Here is a 16055-nt window from a genome sequence, read left to right as displayed (position 1 = left end):
CACATTAATGTTAATAGAAAACCAAGCAAAACTGATCAAACACACTTTCTGCTCATCTCACAGCTGGAAAAAATGAGCTACACAGGTCGAGGGTCCAGCAGTGACCATGCTGCAGGGTGGAGGGGATGGGAAGGGGCACACAGCACAGCCACATGTGCACGAGCACACTCACACCAGCATCAGCGCCTGGTAAGGACCACAGCCTTGGGTCACCTCCTCTGGGTACCAGCAGGACAAACCCCTCACTGGCTGTGGAAGGTATTCGCTGTCTCAGGAGTGAGCTCCAGCAATGCTCTCGTAGACATGCTCATCCCTCCTTGCTGTCTGCTATCGTTTTCTTCATATCAGAGTTTGCTGGTTTGCTTTCAGCCCCCTCTGCTTCTACTCTTAATGCTTCTGATGGGTTCTGCCTTGCTTTTGCCCTCCTCAAACTGCCTCAGGTCAGCTTCTTGGCCCACAAACCTTGCAGACAGCTTCGAAGGCAGGAAAACAACCCCATGAAGGACACTGCCTGCGTTAGCACTATTGAGCTTCCCCCTGTTGCTGAACTCCTGCAGATAGCAGGGGAGCCGCGTGTGTGCCAGCGTGAATCAATAACGCCTGCAGTTTCACTCAGAACGCCTATACAGTCATTTATAATTAACACTACAACTCGGTTGTCTTCCAAAATCAATTCCTTGCCATTTTTTGTCATGGAATTGTATTTGACAAAGCTCATCTGCTTTTAATGCGTGTTAATTTGCTCTGCTGAAGTAGGCATTCATAAAAACACTGGTTAGGAAAGGCAGCGGCTCAGGGAAGCTAACAGCCCCACCAAGGGGGTGCTGCAGCCAGAACCATTGCAGCACCCATGGGTCAAGGCACCCCAGCAGGTCCCTCCTGGCAAAGGACAGACTTGGAGCACTGAGCTTCTACATTTGCATCCAACCTTCACCTAGCAATGGTCAAATGTGCCATTGCAACCCTCAGAATAGGATGGGGGGAAAACCCACAAGACAAAGGTCTACATCATTATGAGGGCCCTATCTAAGTTGATGTCCAAACTGGAACCTACCATTCCCTACAGGCAGGTCTGCTCTGTCCTCTGCCCAATGCAGACAGGATGCAGAGCATCCCCCTTCCCAGTCACCCCACCTCTGGGGTCCCTCCTTCCAACACACAGCCCGTATTTGAGATATTGACACACCAGTGCCCATCTTACCCCAGCAGCACAGAGAATAGATGTGTATGTGCCTGTCATTAACGTACCTTGAGGCACACTAAAGGTCCACACGCCACGCACTGCATCACCATCCATTTCTCATGTCCCTGCAAACTCACTGTTATCATCAGTCCTATAAAATATGAAGTTGTTCTCAATGTGTCTCTCGGGAGCTATTGCTGCTGCTGACCCCTCCCCGGACCAGGCTGGCACATCCAGCCTCCATCCATCTTAATTCCATTATCAAGCCAAGCAAGTCACTATTTATTACGTTCCAAACATTTCATCAACGCCTAAGAGGAGAGGTGCTTCATGCCAGCACAGCGGGAGGAGGGACAGGGCAGCAGGCCCAAGGAGGAACAGAAAGGTCAGCACTGGAATGGATATCCCAGGACAGCAGTCAGGGAATGTCTGTGGACAAGGACAAGCTGCCCAAAACCAGACAGGGCACCTTGTACAAAACACACCGACAAAACACAGCGCCAGTGGTGTATTAAGCTGGTCAAAGAGCATCGTCAACAAACGTCCTTGGGTAATAGAGAGGCTCCTGTCTTCCCTGTCCACGCTGGCTTTGCAATCTTGCCTTGTCTTATTGCAAAAGCTGTAATCAATACTTTGCAGGCAGAGAGCGATGCTGTTACAGAGCCCCACGGCGAGCAAGGGAAAGAAATCGTGTCCAATCTCCGCGCCTGAGCAAGAGGGACAAAGTCAGCGCGAAGGAACGATCAATAGGAGCACTGGATCGGGTCTCCAGCTCTTCCTACCTTGGTTCCTTGCCTGCCAGGTTGGGCATTTCAGGCTGCACCACTTGAGCGAAATCAACAGCATCTTGTCCTCTGACTTCTTTTTTAGTTTCAATAATTGGTTTTCAACAACATTGCTCAGCAGCCGACAGTCCAGCACGTTCCCAGCATCTCCAAAGCCTTTAGGACAGTGCTCCTCTATAATTTTTGCCCTTGTTAAATCATTTGAAGAGCATTGAAATGAAAACCTGCGTCCAGAGGCTAAATCTTTGTGCATCTCCAACAATGAGCTCTTAATAGCTGAAAATTAAATTCACTGATTTAGCCCAAAAGCAAATTAAATACCCAAGAATATTAAGACAATCTTGAAATACATAAAAGAATATATCTGCTTGAATTCAGTGTTATGGCAGAACCACGTGGCTATTTATGCTGGAATGTTCCTCAAGGACACACTAGAGAAGGCACAGCCACTGAGCCAACTGCAATCTACTGGTGTCTCTTCCAGCTCCCCAAATGATTCCCTGTGAAGGAGTGACTGACCTGCATCCCCAATGCACCCGGCCCTGCCAAGTGCATCACCTCACTCAAACTCAGCCTCAGGCAAAAGATGCTTCCCCTGTATTACAACACAATAGCATTCATGCATGTCCATCCAGCAGCCAGGTATCTATAACCTTAAGTCTGACAAGAATTTGGCAAATGAATTGTGCTGCTTGTAATTTTCTGAGTAGTTTGCTCTAAAATTAAGTGTCATCGAGTAATTTGTGTCTGGCTCTGCCACGATTTCCATAGCCATAATTATCTCAGACACACTGTAAAACAGCAATATAATATGTGATCCCAAATAATAAATATCTCCAAGCTTGATCATTACTCCAAAAAGGGACTGAAGAGAAAGCGTATTTTACATGGGGGGTTCATAGGCATGACTGATGGAAAGCGGCATCTACCAGAAGACATCACAGCTATCACAGAAGCTACTGCTAATGGATGGATGGAGGTGGATGCTCCAAGTTCATTTAGCACAAAGCTCTCTATGCCTTCCAGTTGTCACCCTGCCCAGGTCACAAAGGTGCTCCAGACACATCCTACTAGAACACAGATGCAAGAGGAGAAAGCCAAACCATAATTCATAAGGCAAATTGAAGTATGAATTTCCTCCGGGACTATTCCTTCAGCAACAGGCACAGATTTACTCCCACAGCCCCTACTTGATGTGTAGCCCCATTTCCCACCCCACAAGTACCCCATGAAGCCACAGCATGCCTGGCTCCAGCCCTGACAAGCGCTGCTAAACCTGCACATCAGCACCGGCCCTGCTGTGCCTGTCTGTGGGATGCTGGTGGCTGCATCAGTGATGAAAGCAAAAACTGGTGCTTTGTGCAACTTAGAGAATCCCAGGAGGAAAAATAAACTTATTATGCATAATACTCAAGCATCACTCAGAAGATAAAATAAACTCCAGAAGCACATACAGGTTTGTAAGCTAACCTATAAAGGATGAAACAAATCAAAAGCCCCAGGTGCTGCACATTTGGATCCATTCATTTTTGTATTTCAACAGGAAAGCAGATCTCAGGCTTCAGGAGGTATCTTCCCACCAACTGACAAAATACTGTCATTTAATTGTCTAAATTTCTCTAACTTTCAATTGAACTGTTTGTTTTCCACCTAAGGACACTGTAGCAACATAATGCCTTGATGGGACACAAGCAACACAGAGGAAAGCATCTCACCAATACCATTTCCCACTCCTGCCCCAAACTTTTGCCCAGCAAGAGCAAGCCCTGGCCATACAGAACACACACACCCAGCTCCCAAAAGCATCTTCCAGGAGACAGCCTGCTCAGCAAACCTGGTCTTCGGATGCTTTCCTTCCTCCCTCCCTCCCTCTCACATCCACCGAGCCCCAGCAGGAGCATCACTGCTCGTTGGCCCCTCGCAGCAGCGAGCTGCTGATGCGCAAGGCAGCCACACAGCCCTTGAGACTTGCAAGGACAGCAGCCTCGCTCGGAGCTTGCTGTCATTAAGAGAAAGATGGTGTCAGGAGCTCTCAGGGCCAGGCCACTGCTCTGGGGCTCCTTTTTTCTCTGGTTTTAAAGCTGATGTCTGCAAATTCAGTGGCAGAGGAAAGGCACCAGCACAGCACTGCTGCTGCCCACAGCCCCCCTACACCCAACCCATGCACTGGTGGCTTCCAAAGCAGAAACTCAGCCCAAGCTGCTCCTTTGCCAAAGCAGCCTGGGGCTCCTGCCTTTAGCACAAGCCCCTCTCTACCTGCATCTCTCAATGCAGACACACGAATGGACCCGTTGATTTCCCTCTCCCAAAGAAGAGAAGAGAGAAACACTGTTGTTGGGTACCACAGTCAGGCAAAGGCACACATCAGGGCAGTCTATGATGAATGTAAAGTGAATGAGTGATGAGTCAATGGATGAGTGTGAAATGAATGGGTGATGAGTCTATGGATGAGTGTAAAATGAATGGGTCCAACACCAGCATAAGCTCTCTCCCCACATTCAGCTTATGATGTTGAGAAGCAACAAGGCAAGCACTAAAAGTGGAGGTACAAGAGGACACGGATAGGAAGATGGTGGTTTTTAAAAGCAAGGGCTTTCTCTATTGCAGCACTTCCCTTTGGAAAATAAAACTCAAGGACTTCCTTTTAAATTTCCTCAAAGTGTTGACCAAATGTAAGCCAAGTAATAGCTGGCAGCAATGAAGAAACTGTTCTATTTCACACCATTTACAGCTGTGGTATTTTGTCCTCAAACCCAGTACTCACACCAGGCAGGATGATCTTCTCAAAAGCTTTGCTTATCATTTTCTTCCCCTATTATTCAAGAAACCAAGCACAGGAAAGATGTTATTGACATGCCTGAGATCTGTAGCAAGGCACAATCTGCTCTGAGAGAAGCGTTCTCACTGCTCACTGGTGCTAGGACAAGAAGTTATAAGCTTAAGTGACTGCAAGGGCGATTTGTGTTAGACATAAAGCCAGGCAGGCAGCAAAGGCATCACTGGAGGGCTTTGAGAGAAGGATAAAGTGATCCAGAGGAGACCTACAGCACCCGAGAGCCCATCCACAGCGGCAGAGCAGCCTGGCCTCTGCATGGGCACAGTCCTCTATGGAATTACCAGGGGGTGAGGCTGAAAACGGGTTAGGAAAAGAGCAGCAGCAAAGAGCCACCCCAGAACCCAGACTGCGCTGTGCAAAGCTTGTCTCCTCATTAACAGAAACAATTATAAGCTGCCATCAAGCATAATTACACTACACACAGTGTTAGATTCGTCACCCGGTTCCAGCCATTAATAAGGGAGCTCAGGCTGATGAGCACAGAGAACTTGCAGGCTGGTGTCCTTCATTTTTCAGCAGATCACTGATGAATCCCACAGTAGATCAGAAAAGCCATTTCTCGCCTAATGCAGTGTCAAGCGTGCACTACATCCTATACCACGAGCAGTTCCCATTAGCAAAGGCTGCTTCCTTCTCATTAGTGTGACTTGTGCTTTTCATCTTATCCCCATGTCTCCAGAGCAGCAGCCACATCAGCCTGCCTTGTAAAGCTCCAAAGGCCTTCACACAGACATTGCAGGGATGAGCCCCGTACAGACTGAAATCAGGTCTAGTGGAAGGGGTCCATGCCTATGGCAGGGGCATGCAACTGGGTGATACCCATAATTTAAATTAGAATGAATCACAGAATCATGGAATTATGGAATCCCAGGTTGGAAGGGACCTCAAGGATCATCTGCTCCAACCTGTCTAGGTAAAGCATGATCAAGACTAGACGGGCCAGGAGCCTGTACAGCTGAATCATTGCATCCTAGAGTGGTTTGGGTTGAAGGGACCTTAAAGCTCCTCCAGCTCCATCCCTTGCCACGGGCAGGGACCCCTTCCACTGGAGCAGCTTGCTCCAAGCCCCTGTGTCCAACCTGGCCTTGAGCACTGCCAGGGATGGGGCAGCCACAGCTTCTCTGGGCACCCTGTGCCAGCGCCTCAGCACCCTCACAGGGAAGAGCTTCTGCCTAAGAGCTCAGCTCAGTCTCCCCTCTGGCAGGTTCAAGCCATTCCCCTTGGCCTGTCCCTACAGGCCCTTGTCCCAAGCCCCTCTCCAGGTTTCCTGCAGCCCCTTTAGGCACTGGAGCTGCTCTAAGGTCTCCCCTTCAGGAGCCTTCTCTTCTCCAGGCTGCCCCAGCCCAGCTCTCTCAGCCTGGCTCCAGAGCAGAGCTGCTCCAGCCCTCACAGCATCCATTGGACTCACTCCAACAGCTCCACATCCCCCCTGAGCTGTGTTTTAAATGTTGTTTAAAACTCTTGCCCAAGCACTAGAAACTATTTCATCCCTAAAACTAAAGTCATTCCTGTGTAGGCAAGAGATGCAGCCACTAAACAATCACCTATTGGAACAAGTGCAGTGCCAGGATGCCCCGCATGGGCGATGCCAGTGTTGGAAGCAGAGCATCGCCCAGCACAACAGCAGCACTGAGCCAGCTCCCACCACTGCTGTCAGAAGTGGAGGGAAACAAATTGAGAAGGAAACTTCTCTCGAGCACAGATTTACGTTGCTGTCAAAGAAGAGTGGCTGACAGCTATTTCTGGAACCTGTCTCCATCATATTAATTCAACGTCTGGTTGAAGTTGTCTCATTTGCAGCAAATCTGGCTGGTAAATATTAACCTTGGGCTTTGTTGAAATTCTCCTTGCAGATATTACAAGGGATTGGATGGAAAAGATGAAGCAGAAAGAGACAACTTCACCGCAAATGTCAGGCAGATCCTCCCCATCGCTGTTTCATTTACACAAAAGCTATTGCAAGGCATCACAAAGTAAATGGCAGGAAGGGGCTACAGCTCCTGCCTGGTGAAATTAAGAGTAAAAAGACCTAAGTGCTGAGAAGCCTCCCAAAAACAAAATAGGGATGGGTAGGAGATCATCCACAGTGCAACAGGACTTCTCACTCGCCTGCTGCGCATCTGCTGGAAGCAGGTTTGAGTGTTAAGATCAGGGAAGCACAAGCCAGCATCTGGCTATAGATAGATATTAACCACAAAAATCAGCCCAAATGTATTTACCATGACAGAACCTCTCCTCTTATTTGAGAGGAGATGTGAAACAGATGCTGAAGCTGCTCGGTCCCCCCCCGGAGATGGCTGCATTTCAACCAGCCCCAAAATGATTCATCAGAAAGCCCTGGAAGCCTGGCAGGTACACTGGGGCTTCTTCAGAGGAGTGGTGCCATAGAGGAAGATGGACAGTGAAAAGGCTCAGCTTTCTTGCAGCAGTCATTAGCAGTGCTGTAAATCCTATTAGTCTTTTCTCATCTCCTGATTTCAGTGTGAGGATACAAATGTTCTCTCGGCGGCAGGATGATTTCAGCACCTAAATCACAGTTACGGGGACACCAGCTTTGTGATTTAGTTCCAACAGCTTCCCCAGGTCAGTGCAAATAAAGGAATAAAGCTCCTCCTTGCTGTGCACAAGCCACACATTGGCCCTAAGCACCAACCTGGATCCATTCTGGATCCGGCTCGCAGCCAGGCCCTGTAGGATCACTGGACATGGAGCCACCCAGCAGTCAATGGGGTGAACAAGCAACTGCTTTCAGACACCCCCACTGCAGGGGCAGCCAGAAAGTCCTTGGAGAAGACCAAAGGACAGGGGAGAGGGAAGCAGCACCAAAGGCAGCCTGGAGAACCACCAGGCATCCCTGGTACGGGGTTAGGCTCAACCCCTGCTTCCCAAAGCATCTGGCCTCTGAATAATGAGGTCCAACCCCTCATGGCCAGAAGAGCTGCAACAGGGATGGTGGCCAAGCAGTTTCACAGGCAAGGAGGAGCCAATGGCTTTGCACCATCCAAAGCCACCATCACCACCAGAGCACAGCCAGATTTGCTGCTTTGACACCCCCAAACTAACACCGCATTTACCTGCCCCCAACCCAACGGCTTTTGTCCTTGATGAATTTCCACAGCCCTCAATGCTTCCATCAGAAGCCTTTCAAAGCTCCTCACTTTGCTCTGTGCTGATGCAGGGCTCCAAAACCAAGCACACAACTTTCAACCCTCCAAAACTTATTTGACCAGGCATTAGACGCTGCTCCGCAGAGTGACTAATGACCTGCTTCCTGGGAAAGGGGGGGGACACTTCATTATAACCATTAAATGACTTCAAACATTTTCCCTTAGAGAATAGGAATTATTTAATCTCAACACGGAGAAACCTGAAACATTAGCAAAAGCCTGCTGGGACTCACTATGTAAATTCCCACTCCAAACAGATGGGGAAAGCATGGCGAGCTGCCACGCAGCCACTGAAGCAATGAGCAGTGCTGAGGTTTCAATCCCATAGTTTTCATGAGGTCGCCTTAAAGGAGGGCACCAAGCAAACAGGCGCTACCTGGAGCACTGGGAAAGGATTCCCACCTCCCGGAGGGAGGCAACAGCGCTGGCACAGCTTCAATCTGGAAAGCTTCAAGCAGCTCCTGAAGGGCAGACTTGGTCCCTTAGGGAAAGGTCGCTCTCCTGCGGTACCACACACCTCAAACACGGCGGAGCTGTGCCTGTTTGGGACTTATTTATAGCCATTTTCCTCTCCATCTGTTTTCTACCAGGTGACAAATTGTGGCTGCCCCATCCCTGGCAGTGTTCAAGGCCAGGTTGGACACAGGGGCTTGGAGCAAGCTGCTCCAGTGGAAGGGGTCCCTGCCCGTGGCAGGGGATGGAGCTGGATGAGCTTGAACACTGCCAGCAATGGGGCAGCCACCCCTCACAGTGCTTTGAGAGGCTCCCTCACACTGAGAGCAGCCAGGATCCCACACTCAGGGCTGATCCCATGCCTGGCTCTCACCTGCCTTTGAAAGTGAGATCAAAGTGGTCACAGCAGCAGGCTCATTAGAGGGAGACCTGTTAATGTAAAGGTTATATCCGCTTTTACAGCTGTCATTAAACGTAACCTCAAGAGCTATAAAGTCACTGAATTATTAAGTCGTGTGTAAAGCGTGACAAAGGGGATATTAATGTTCTAGATTAATTTTATAGCTACAGATAAAGCCATGGAAGATGCCTGACGGTACCCAGAGCTTTGGCACGCCTGCCCAGCCAACACCGTGCTGCAGAGCAGCTACCAGCAGCGCACCCCATTTACCCAATTGCCACCCTTCAAATCAAGGTCTGGCTGTTAGCTTGGGAGCTGCAATCAGCTAAAAGAATCATACTGCTGACAAAAGGCAATTCCACTTGTCTGAGCCGTGCTCCAGCACTGGAGCAGTCTGGCAGCGACACAGACTGACACAGAGAAAGGCTGCCAGAGGACACCGACGGCCACTGTTACCTCTGCATCCCCCGTCCTTCTCCTCAAAGCCAGGACCACACGTGCACTTCCCGATGGGGACCAGCCACTCGCCCTCGGCGCTGCAGTGCATCCGGGGGGGATTATCCACATCCACTTGGGCGTGAGCAACACAAGAGCCCTTCACTTCCACCAGAGTGGCAAACGCCGTCTCCGCCACCGTGTCCGGGAACACGGCCAGGTTCTGCACGGTCGCCAGGCACTTCTTGTAATAGACCCGCACGGAGACCAGCGCCACGCAGGCACCCACGTCCTGGAAGCCAAGGTGGAAGCCTCTCTTGCTCAGGTGCCCAATCTCCCTCAGCTCCGTGTTCAGCTTCATCTTCCGCTCACCCAGGTCCCCCTGTGTGAAGCTCTCATCGGCGGCGATGGTGTCAATCTTGGTGTGCTTGCTCTCATGGATGCTACGGCCCAGGTCGGAGTCGGACTCGACATAGTACAGATTGAACGTCTCCTTGCAGGTGCCCGTCACACCAGGGATGCTGTTGCAGTCCCGCAAGGTGAACTTCAGCTCGATGAAGATCCTCTGGCCATCGCGCCGGGCAATCCAGCCTGTCTGCAGCCAGTTGTTCTGGTTTGGCTCCATGACGTTGCAGACCTGGTACGTGCGTATGGGCTTGTAATGCTCATCCACCCCGCTGATTTCTTCCCACTGGGGAAAGAAGGCAAAGGGCTGTAAACAGCTCGTGAGCTGCCATGAGCAAGAGCCAGCTGCCCTGGCAGAAAAACACCCACCACCACAAGCCTCTCCCCACCTACAGCCCGTTATATCATAGGCAATACAAGCCTTCAGCCCACCAAAACCTCAAGCTGTAGGAGCACAGTGGTGCTGCTGGACCACCCAACACTTGGGCTCCTTGCAGAGGTACAAACATGGAGACACACCTAGAACAAGAGCACTGGCATCAGACCTCCTAAAAGGGGACACATCATCTGCTGAGAAGCCAGAGACTTTATCCCCTAGATGCTGTCCCTAGGAAGGACCATCTGCACAGCATAAAGCCAGATGGGTTGGGCCATCCAGAGAAGTCAAAGATGGCCAAGGAGATGTGACCCCAGTCACACCATTACAGGAGGACAAACATCTTTGTGACCAGAAGCAGCAGCTTCTCCATCAGGGTTAGTTTGAGGTGGAACAGGACAAACCCTCTGACTGCAAATGAAATGGTATTTCCCCAAAGTTCCCAGCAGAGATTCTGATCAGTGAAATGATGATTCCACCCTCACATCCTTAAGGATGACCTGGCAACCTCCCAAAGCAATTCTTTCTGGGTGTAAACTTATGCAAGATTGCCAAAACCACCCAAAATAGTATTTCTTCAGCAGACTAACAGCTGGCCAACACAGATGACTCCACCATCTAGCACTACTCCCTCTGAACACTTTGCTTCCATGCTGGAAAATGAACCCACAGCCACAGGCAACACAACTCCTGAGTTTCCCAACACGTTCTCCTGAACACGGTTACAGACGAACCCTGGACCTGACTCAAACCAACCCTACATGATGATGGGCTGATGATCCCACCCCAGGCACAGCCCTCCTGCAAGAGCCGAGCTGATCCTCCGGAGCTGGTGCTACAACACAAAGCTTTAACTTGCTGCTATTTATTTGCCTAGCACAGGAGTGTAAAATTCATTTGGAGGGGGCATTGCTCATTGAGCACACTGTTCCCATAACCCATGCTCTGCTCCTCAGTGTGCCTGGTGCTGACTAACACAACAGCTCATGCCCAGCTGCCCGTACGCCCCCAGCTCGAGGTGACCCCGTGGCCGTCAGCCCCCTCCACCAGCTCCACGTGAGCAGGATGCTCACGCTGCAGGACTTGCAATACCGAGCACCAAAGGCAGCCCCAGCTCTGCACTTACCCCGTTGGATGGGTGCGAGGTCCAGCCCAGCTCCGCTTGCGATTCCTTTGAATCCAGTAGGACAACTGCAGAGAGGGTGACACGTTAGAAAGCAAACTCAGTGACCCTGAAAATGCCAGTAAATATCCACCTGGGAAGCTCGGTGCTGTGCAGCCCTCCTGGCATGGGAGTCAGGTCCTGGAATATGGGGAGCAGCTCCCGCCACAGCTCCACCAGCATGAGCACGGAGCAGGACTCCCGCTGCAGAGCTAGAGGCTGCACTCTCAGCTATGCCATTAACACCCTGACCTAACGAGGCTGACATCCCGGGAAGGCTGCGCTCCTTCCCAAGGGACTCTGCAGGACAACCCCACTGACACCACTGCAGCGGTACCGTGCGTGTCCTGGAACTGGAATGCACCGGTGGCTGCTTTGAAACAGGAGTTTCCTCGGCAGACTACACCCTCTTCCCACGGAACCGCCGATTCCCCGGGCGCCAGAAGAGCGTTTCCCCATATTCACAGTTCCGGGGTTCCTCCACAGCCAGCAGCGGTCCCTGCCTGCGCGCTCTGCCGCGCCTCACCCCCGGTTCCAGCCGCCCGCTAATACCGGGCGCAGCCTCGCCCGTTTCACACGCGAGCGCTCCGGGACGGCTCCCGACCGGATCCAGCCCTGGAAGGAGCTCTCTTCTTCCCAGCGCCTCCGGTAACGGCGGGGACTCGAGTCCCCTCTCCTCGGGAGACCCACACACCCCGCCGGGACCCACCCGCCCCGTCCCGCTCCTCCTCTGCGGAGCCGCCGCCGCGCCGCGACCCGGCGGCATGGGAGCGGACCCGGCGGCACCGCAGCCGAGCCGCCACCGAACCGCACCGGCCTCTCCCGGCGGCTGCGGGCACCGCAACGCCCGAGCAGCGGCGGCGGCACCGAGCGGTACCGATGCCGGTACCGATGCCGGTGCCGGTGCCCGGTGCGGTGATGCCGGTGCGGTGATGGTGATGCCGGTGCCGGTCCCGTCTCACCCTGCTCGGCGGCGGCGCGGGGCAGCACCGGCAGCAGCAGCAGCACCGGCAGCGCCCGCGGGAAGCCGCCACGCGCCGTCGCCATGGCGCCGCCAACTCCGCGCGCCCCGCGCCACCGCCGCCGCCGCGCTCCGGACGCTGAGCCCCGCCCCTCCGGCCCCAGCACAGCCAATCACGGCCGACGGGGCGGGGCCGCTGCCGGAACGGCCAATCAGCGGGAAGGGGCGGGGTGGGCGCGGCGTTCACTCTGAAGCCTATTGATGGCACTGGCAGCCCGAGCTCCTACCTGGTGCGTCCGGTTGCAGGCTCCTGCCTGTAGATGAGGCCCCCAGTGCCGTGGTTCAGTGGTGGCCTTGGCAGTGCTGGTGTGAGGGTCGGACTGGGTGAGCTTAAAGGGCTTTTCCAACCCGGCTGGTTCTACAGCCCATGGAAGCTGAAGGATTGCTGGGGCACAGACAGCCCTTGCTGATGCTGGGACGTTGCAGCCTTGTGGTCACAACTATAACCATCACTGCTGTGTCCCCACTCCAAGGATGACCATTTGCTCCCTGCTGCTATTAACAGGCAGGCAGTGGCGAGTCAGAGCCTTGTTTCTGCACCATAGGACCCAGGAGAGCAGCAGGGCAGCTCTCAGTGATTCCCAGGAGTACCAGTTTTATGCCAAGCCCTCTGCTCTGCCTTTCTAGCTTCAGATTTGATTCTCCACTTCTTCTCCAGGTCCTCCAAGCCCAGAAGCTGCCTTAAAAGAGTAGCCAGAAAGAAGCCCCAGAGAAAGGCAGCACTGCAGTGGCCAGCACTGAATGGGGAGGATCCCGCAGGTCCCAGTGCTGCAGGAGATGAGCAGTGTCGTGTGTCTGCACAAACACACTCTATTTAAACACCTCAAAGCATTAGACCCCAAAGCTTGAATTCTGCGGTGCCTCACGCATGAGAAGCTTGCTGGAGCGGGCATCCCACTGAAGCCTGCTGCCAGTCAGGCTCAGATTTGCACATTGCATAATAAGATTAATTAGATATGGTGATTGCAGTTCATTTGCCTCATACCCCAGCTTCCAAGCTCTCTCTTCCTGAAGTCAGTTAGGACTACCCATGTGAAACCATATCTGAAAGTCCCTGCAGGACCAGGAACCATGAGCAACTCAGGTACCGGCTCAAAACCCTGAGCATGATGTTTCTTTAATCTGTTCCACAGGAATCTTGCCTTTCCAAGCATTTTATTAACACCTAAGGCATGTTTTCTTTTGAGACATTTGGGAGGCATTGCATCCGAGTATAAAGCTGTTGGAAACCTGGGGCTCTCAGCCAGCTCAGAGGAAGATGCTGCTGCTGTAGCCAGCCTGCAGCGGATTCACAATTGGATTTGACAATATATACCTCTAATATTTCTACTTGTTCTCCATGTCTTCCCACCCCAAAGCACCAATCTCCCCTACTCCAGCTCAGCCCCAAACCTTGCTGTTCAGCTCCCACATTAGTGAAACCTAATCCAGGGCAGAGACCTGTAAGAGGACACAGCCAGCCTAGCTGGAGAGTGCTTCCATCTCTCCTTCCATTGCTCAGCCCCTCTGCAAACACAGCCACTACATTTTTGCTGCATTATCTTGACAGGGGAGAAAATCCCCATCCATTTATCAATGCTCTTTCCATCTGTGAGAGCTCAGCATGGGCTGGTGCATTGCTGCGGTGCTGCTGCATCCCATCAGTGCTCTGAGCCCAAGTGATGCTCCCAGTGAGCCTTGGGTACCGCCTTGGTGACTGGAGTCACAAGTTCATATGATTAGACCCTCCCTCCATCACATTAGAGAGCAGGGAAGTAAAAGCCAAGGCTTATTTATGATCTTCTTCAAGTGGAAAGCAGAAGTGACCCATTATTAGTGGAGATTTTTCAAGCCACCCAGGAAGAAAAGTGATATTTAGTCATCGTTAAAGCTCATAACTGCATAACAATTTCATGCTATGTTAACTTTGAGGTTTTCTTTTGCATATAAATTTTTAAGGAGTAAAATAGAAAAACCCAGGCACTTGACCTTTAATCACAGTTATTTGTGTGATCAGTCAAGTGTGGGGGAAAGCCAGTTTGTGCTTGAAAGATGCCCTTTAAAACTAGATTGCTCTAATATGACACACAACTCACATGGTGTACTATATGGGATCTCACTTACCAGCCCCTAGGGTACAACTGCCTGCCATTTAGTATTCACGGGCAGGATCTTGCTGCTGGTACCTTGGAAGGTATTAACATCGTGGAGCAAATCAATACATCCCCTTGGGAGAGCTCCATTCACCTCCGAAACCCAGGGGAGGTGTAGGTGTTCATGTCATCGAAGAACCAAACAGGGAAGAGTGCATGGAGGTGTATGGAGGGTTTGAGGTTAGAGAGATGCTTCGCTAGGAGAAGAGGATGTCATGCTAACAGAGTACAAAGCTTTCCCACTTATCTGAAACATTATTCCAAGCACTAATAAGAGCTTAATATTAGAGCAGCCAGAGGGTGTTTTAATTATGATTGTGAAGTATCGTGTTGTTTGGGGGAAAGGATCTCGGGAATGTTTCTTCTGCAAGACTGGATGACTGAAAGCCAGTGCTGTGGTGAAGGAAGCAGAGACGCCTTTTCAATTGAGACTATTGGATTAATTCCTGATCAGGCACAGGGAATGACAGGGACAGGCCTCTGAGCCCAAAGGCAGGCTGTGGCACAGCACCAGGGACATGGCTGGGGGGCAGGATAGAGGGATGCTGGCCCTAGGATGGCACAAAACCTTCCCCCCATCCTGAATGCTGCTGCATGAGCCTGGAGATGCCAGAGTGGGAAAGCAATATCCAGGATACCCAGGTTCCAGATTGCCAGGGGAGCTTCTGCAAAGAGCCAGGGCCAGCAGAGCCCTGGGAATGTGTAATTCACTGAGCTGAGCTATTACCTGCTCTAAGTGCAGACAGAAAGATAGGTTTGAAACCACAGTGAAAATAACCCTCCTGGAAAAACCAGAAATCAATACAAACACCAAGGAAAGAGGATCAGAATCCAAGACCATCAATTCCTGAGATAAAGAGTTGGAAGTCTCAGTGGGAGGACAGCCAGACCAGGCCTGGAAAACAAAACTTGGTTTCTTTTGCTGACAAATGACTTCTTATGCTAAAGGACAAAGGAGCCGGGAGGATGTGGGCCTTGGGATGTGGCTTGAAGCAAGCAGAAACCTCACAGAAGCTTTTGCACCTTCCTCTTCCACACGTGAAAGGATTTCCTTACCACAGGGAACAAGGGGCTTGTGTGATTTCATGCTGGTTTGGGCCCGGCACAAAAACATGCTCCAGAACAAGGTTTGGAGTTACTGGTGTGACACGGGTGGAGGCAGAGCACAGACAACAGCATCAAGGCATCTGGCTTTAAGCAAACATCCCACTGAGGAAAGCAGCTCAAATGAACCGCACTGGGTACCAGTAGCCCCTCACCATCCCACTGCTGATCCCAGGGCTCAGACACCCCTTCCCTGCTCCATCACAGCCAGCACCATCCCATCCCTGCCCCATCTCCTCTCTGCTAACTGGTAGAAATCACAGCGAGGAGGGAAGTTGGGCTGCAAAAGGGGAATACTCTGTGGATTAACTCCTTTTACCTCCCGAGTTGGGAATCAAAGCAAGCAGAGCTATGCATTTGTTTCTGAGGGCTGCATTTCCCTGTCAGATGTGGTGCACTTTGCTTCAGGATCGCTGCGCTAGAAATAGTTTGCAGCAGCTCTTTAGCTTTTAAGGTAATCACATAAAAGATCCTTGCCTACATAACGGCAGCTAATCTGGGTAAATGCCTTGAAGCATCTTTACAGTTCCTGCTAATGGATTCCCAGGCAGCCCACAGAGGTCCACGTCCTAGCAAATAACGTAAAACACAGCAAA

The 16055-nt window shown here is 51.5% G+C and overlaps 1 protein-coding gene across 2 annotated transcripts in view; it reads right to left on the bottom strand.

Annotated features, from left to right (window-relative positions):
- Window positions 1–16055, bottom strand: part of EPHA10 (EPH receptor A10) — a 56833-nt gene that overhangs the window by 22077 nt on the left and 18701 nt on the right. Inside the window, exons 1-3 of one of the 2 annotated variants that reach the window (XM_061360767.1) lie at window positions 12165–12260; window positions 11167–11231; window positions 9281–9950 (exon numbers count right to left, since the gene is read on the bottom strand). In XM_061360767.1, the coding sequence (XP_061216751.1) occupies window positions 9281–9950; window positions 11167–11231; window positions 12165–12249 (820 nt within the window). In that variant the 5' untranslated portion in view covers window positions 12250–12260. Of the gene's footprint in view, window positions 1–9280; window positions 9951–11166; window positions 11232–12164; window positions 12261–16055 lie in introns of those variants that run through there. The other variant, XM_061360768.1, reaches the window with a different exon arrangement.

This window comes from Neopsephotus bourkii, unplaced genomic scaffold (genome assembly GCF_033783945.1).
Source record: "Neopsephotus bourkii isolate Nb327-2 ecotype Australia unplaced genomic scaffold, CSIRO-AGI_Nbou_v1 NB_1036, whole genome shotgun sequence".
NCBI lineage: Eukaryota > Metazoa > Chordata > Aves > Psittaciformes > Psittacidae > Neopsephotus > Neopsephotus bourkii.
Note: the sequence above shows the minus strand (reverse complement) of the source record. Positions and strands in the feature narration are given on the sequence as shown.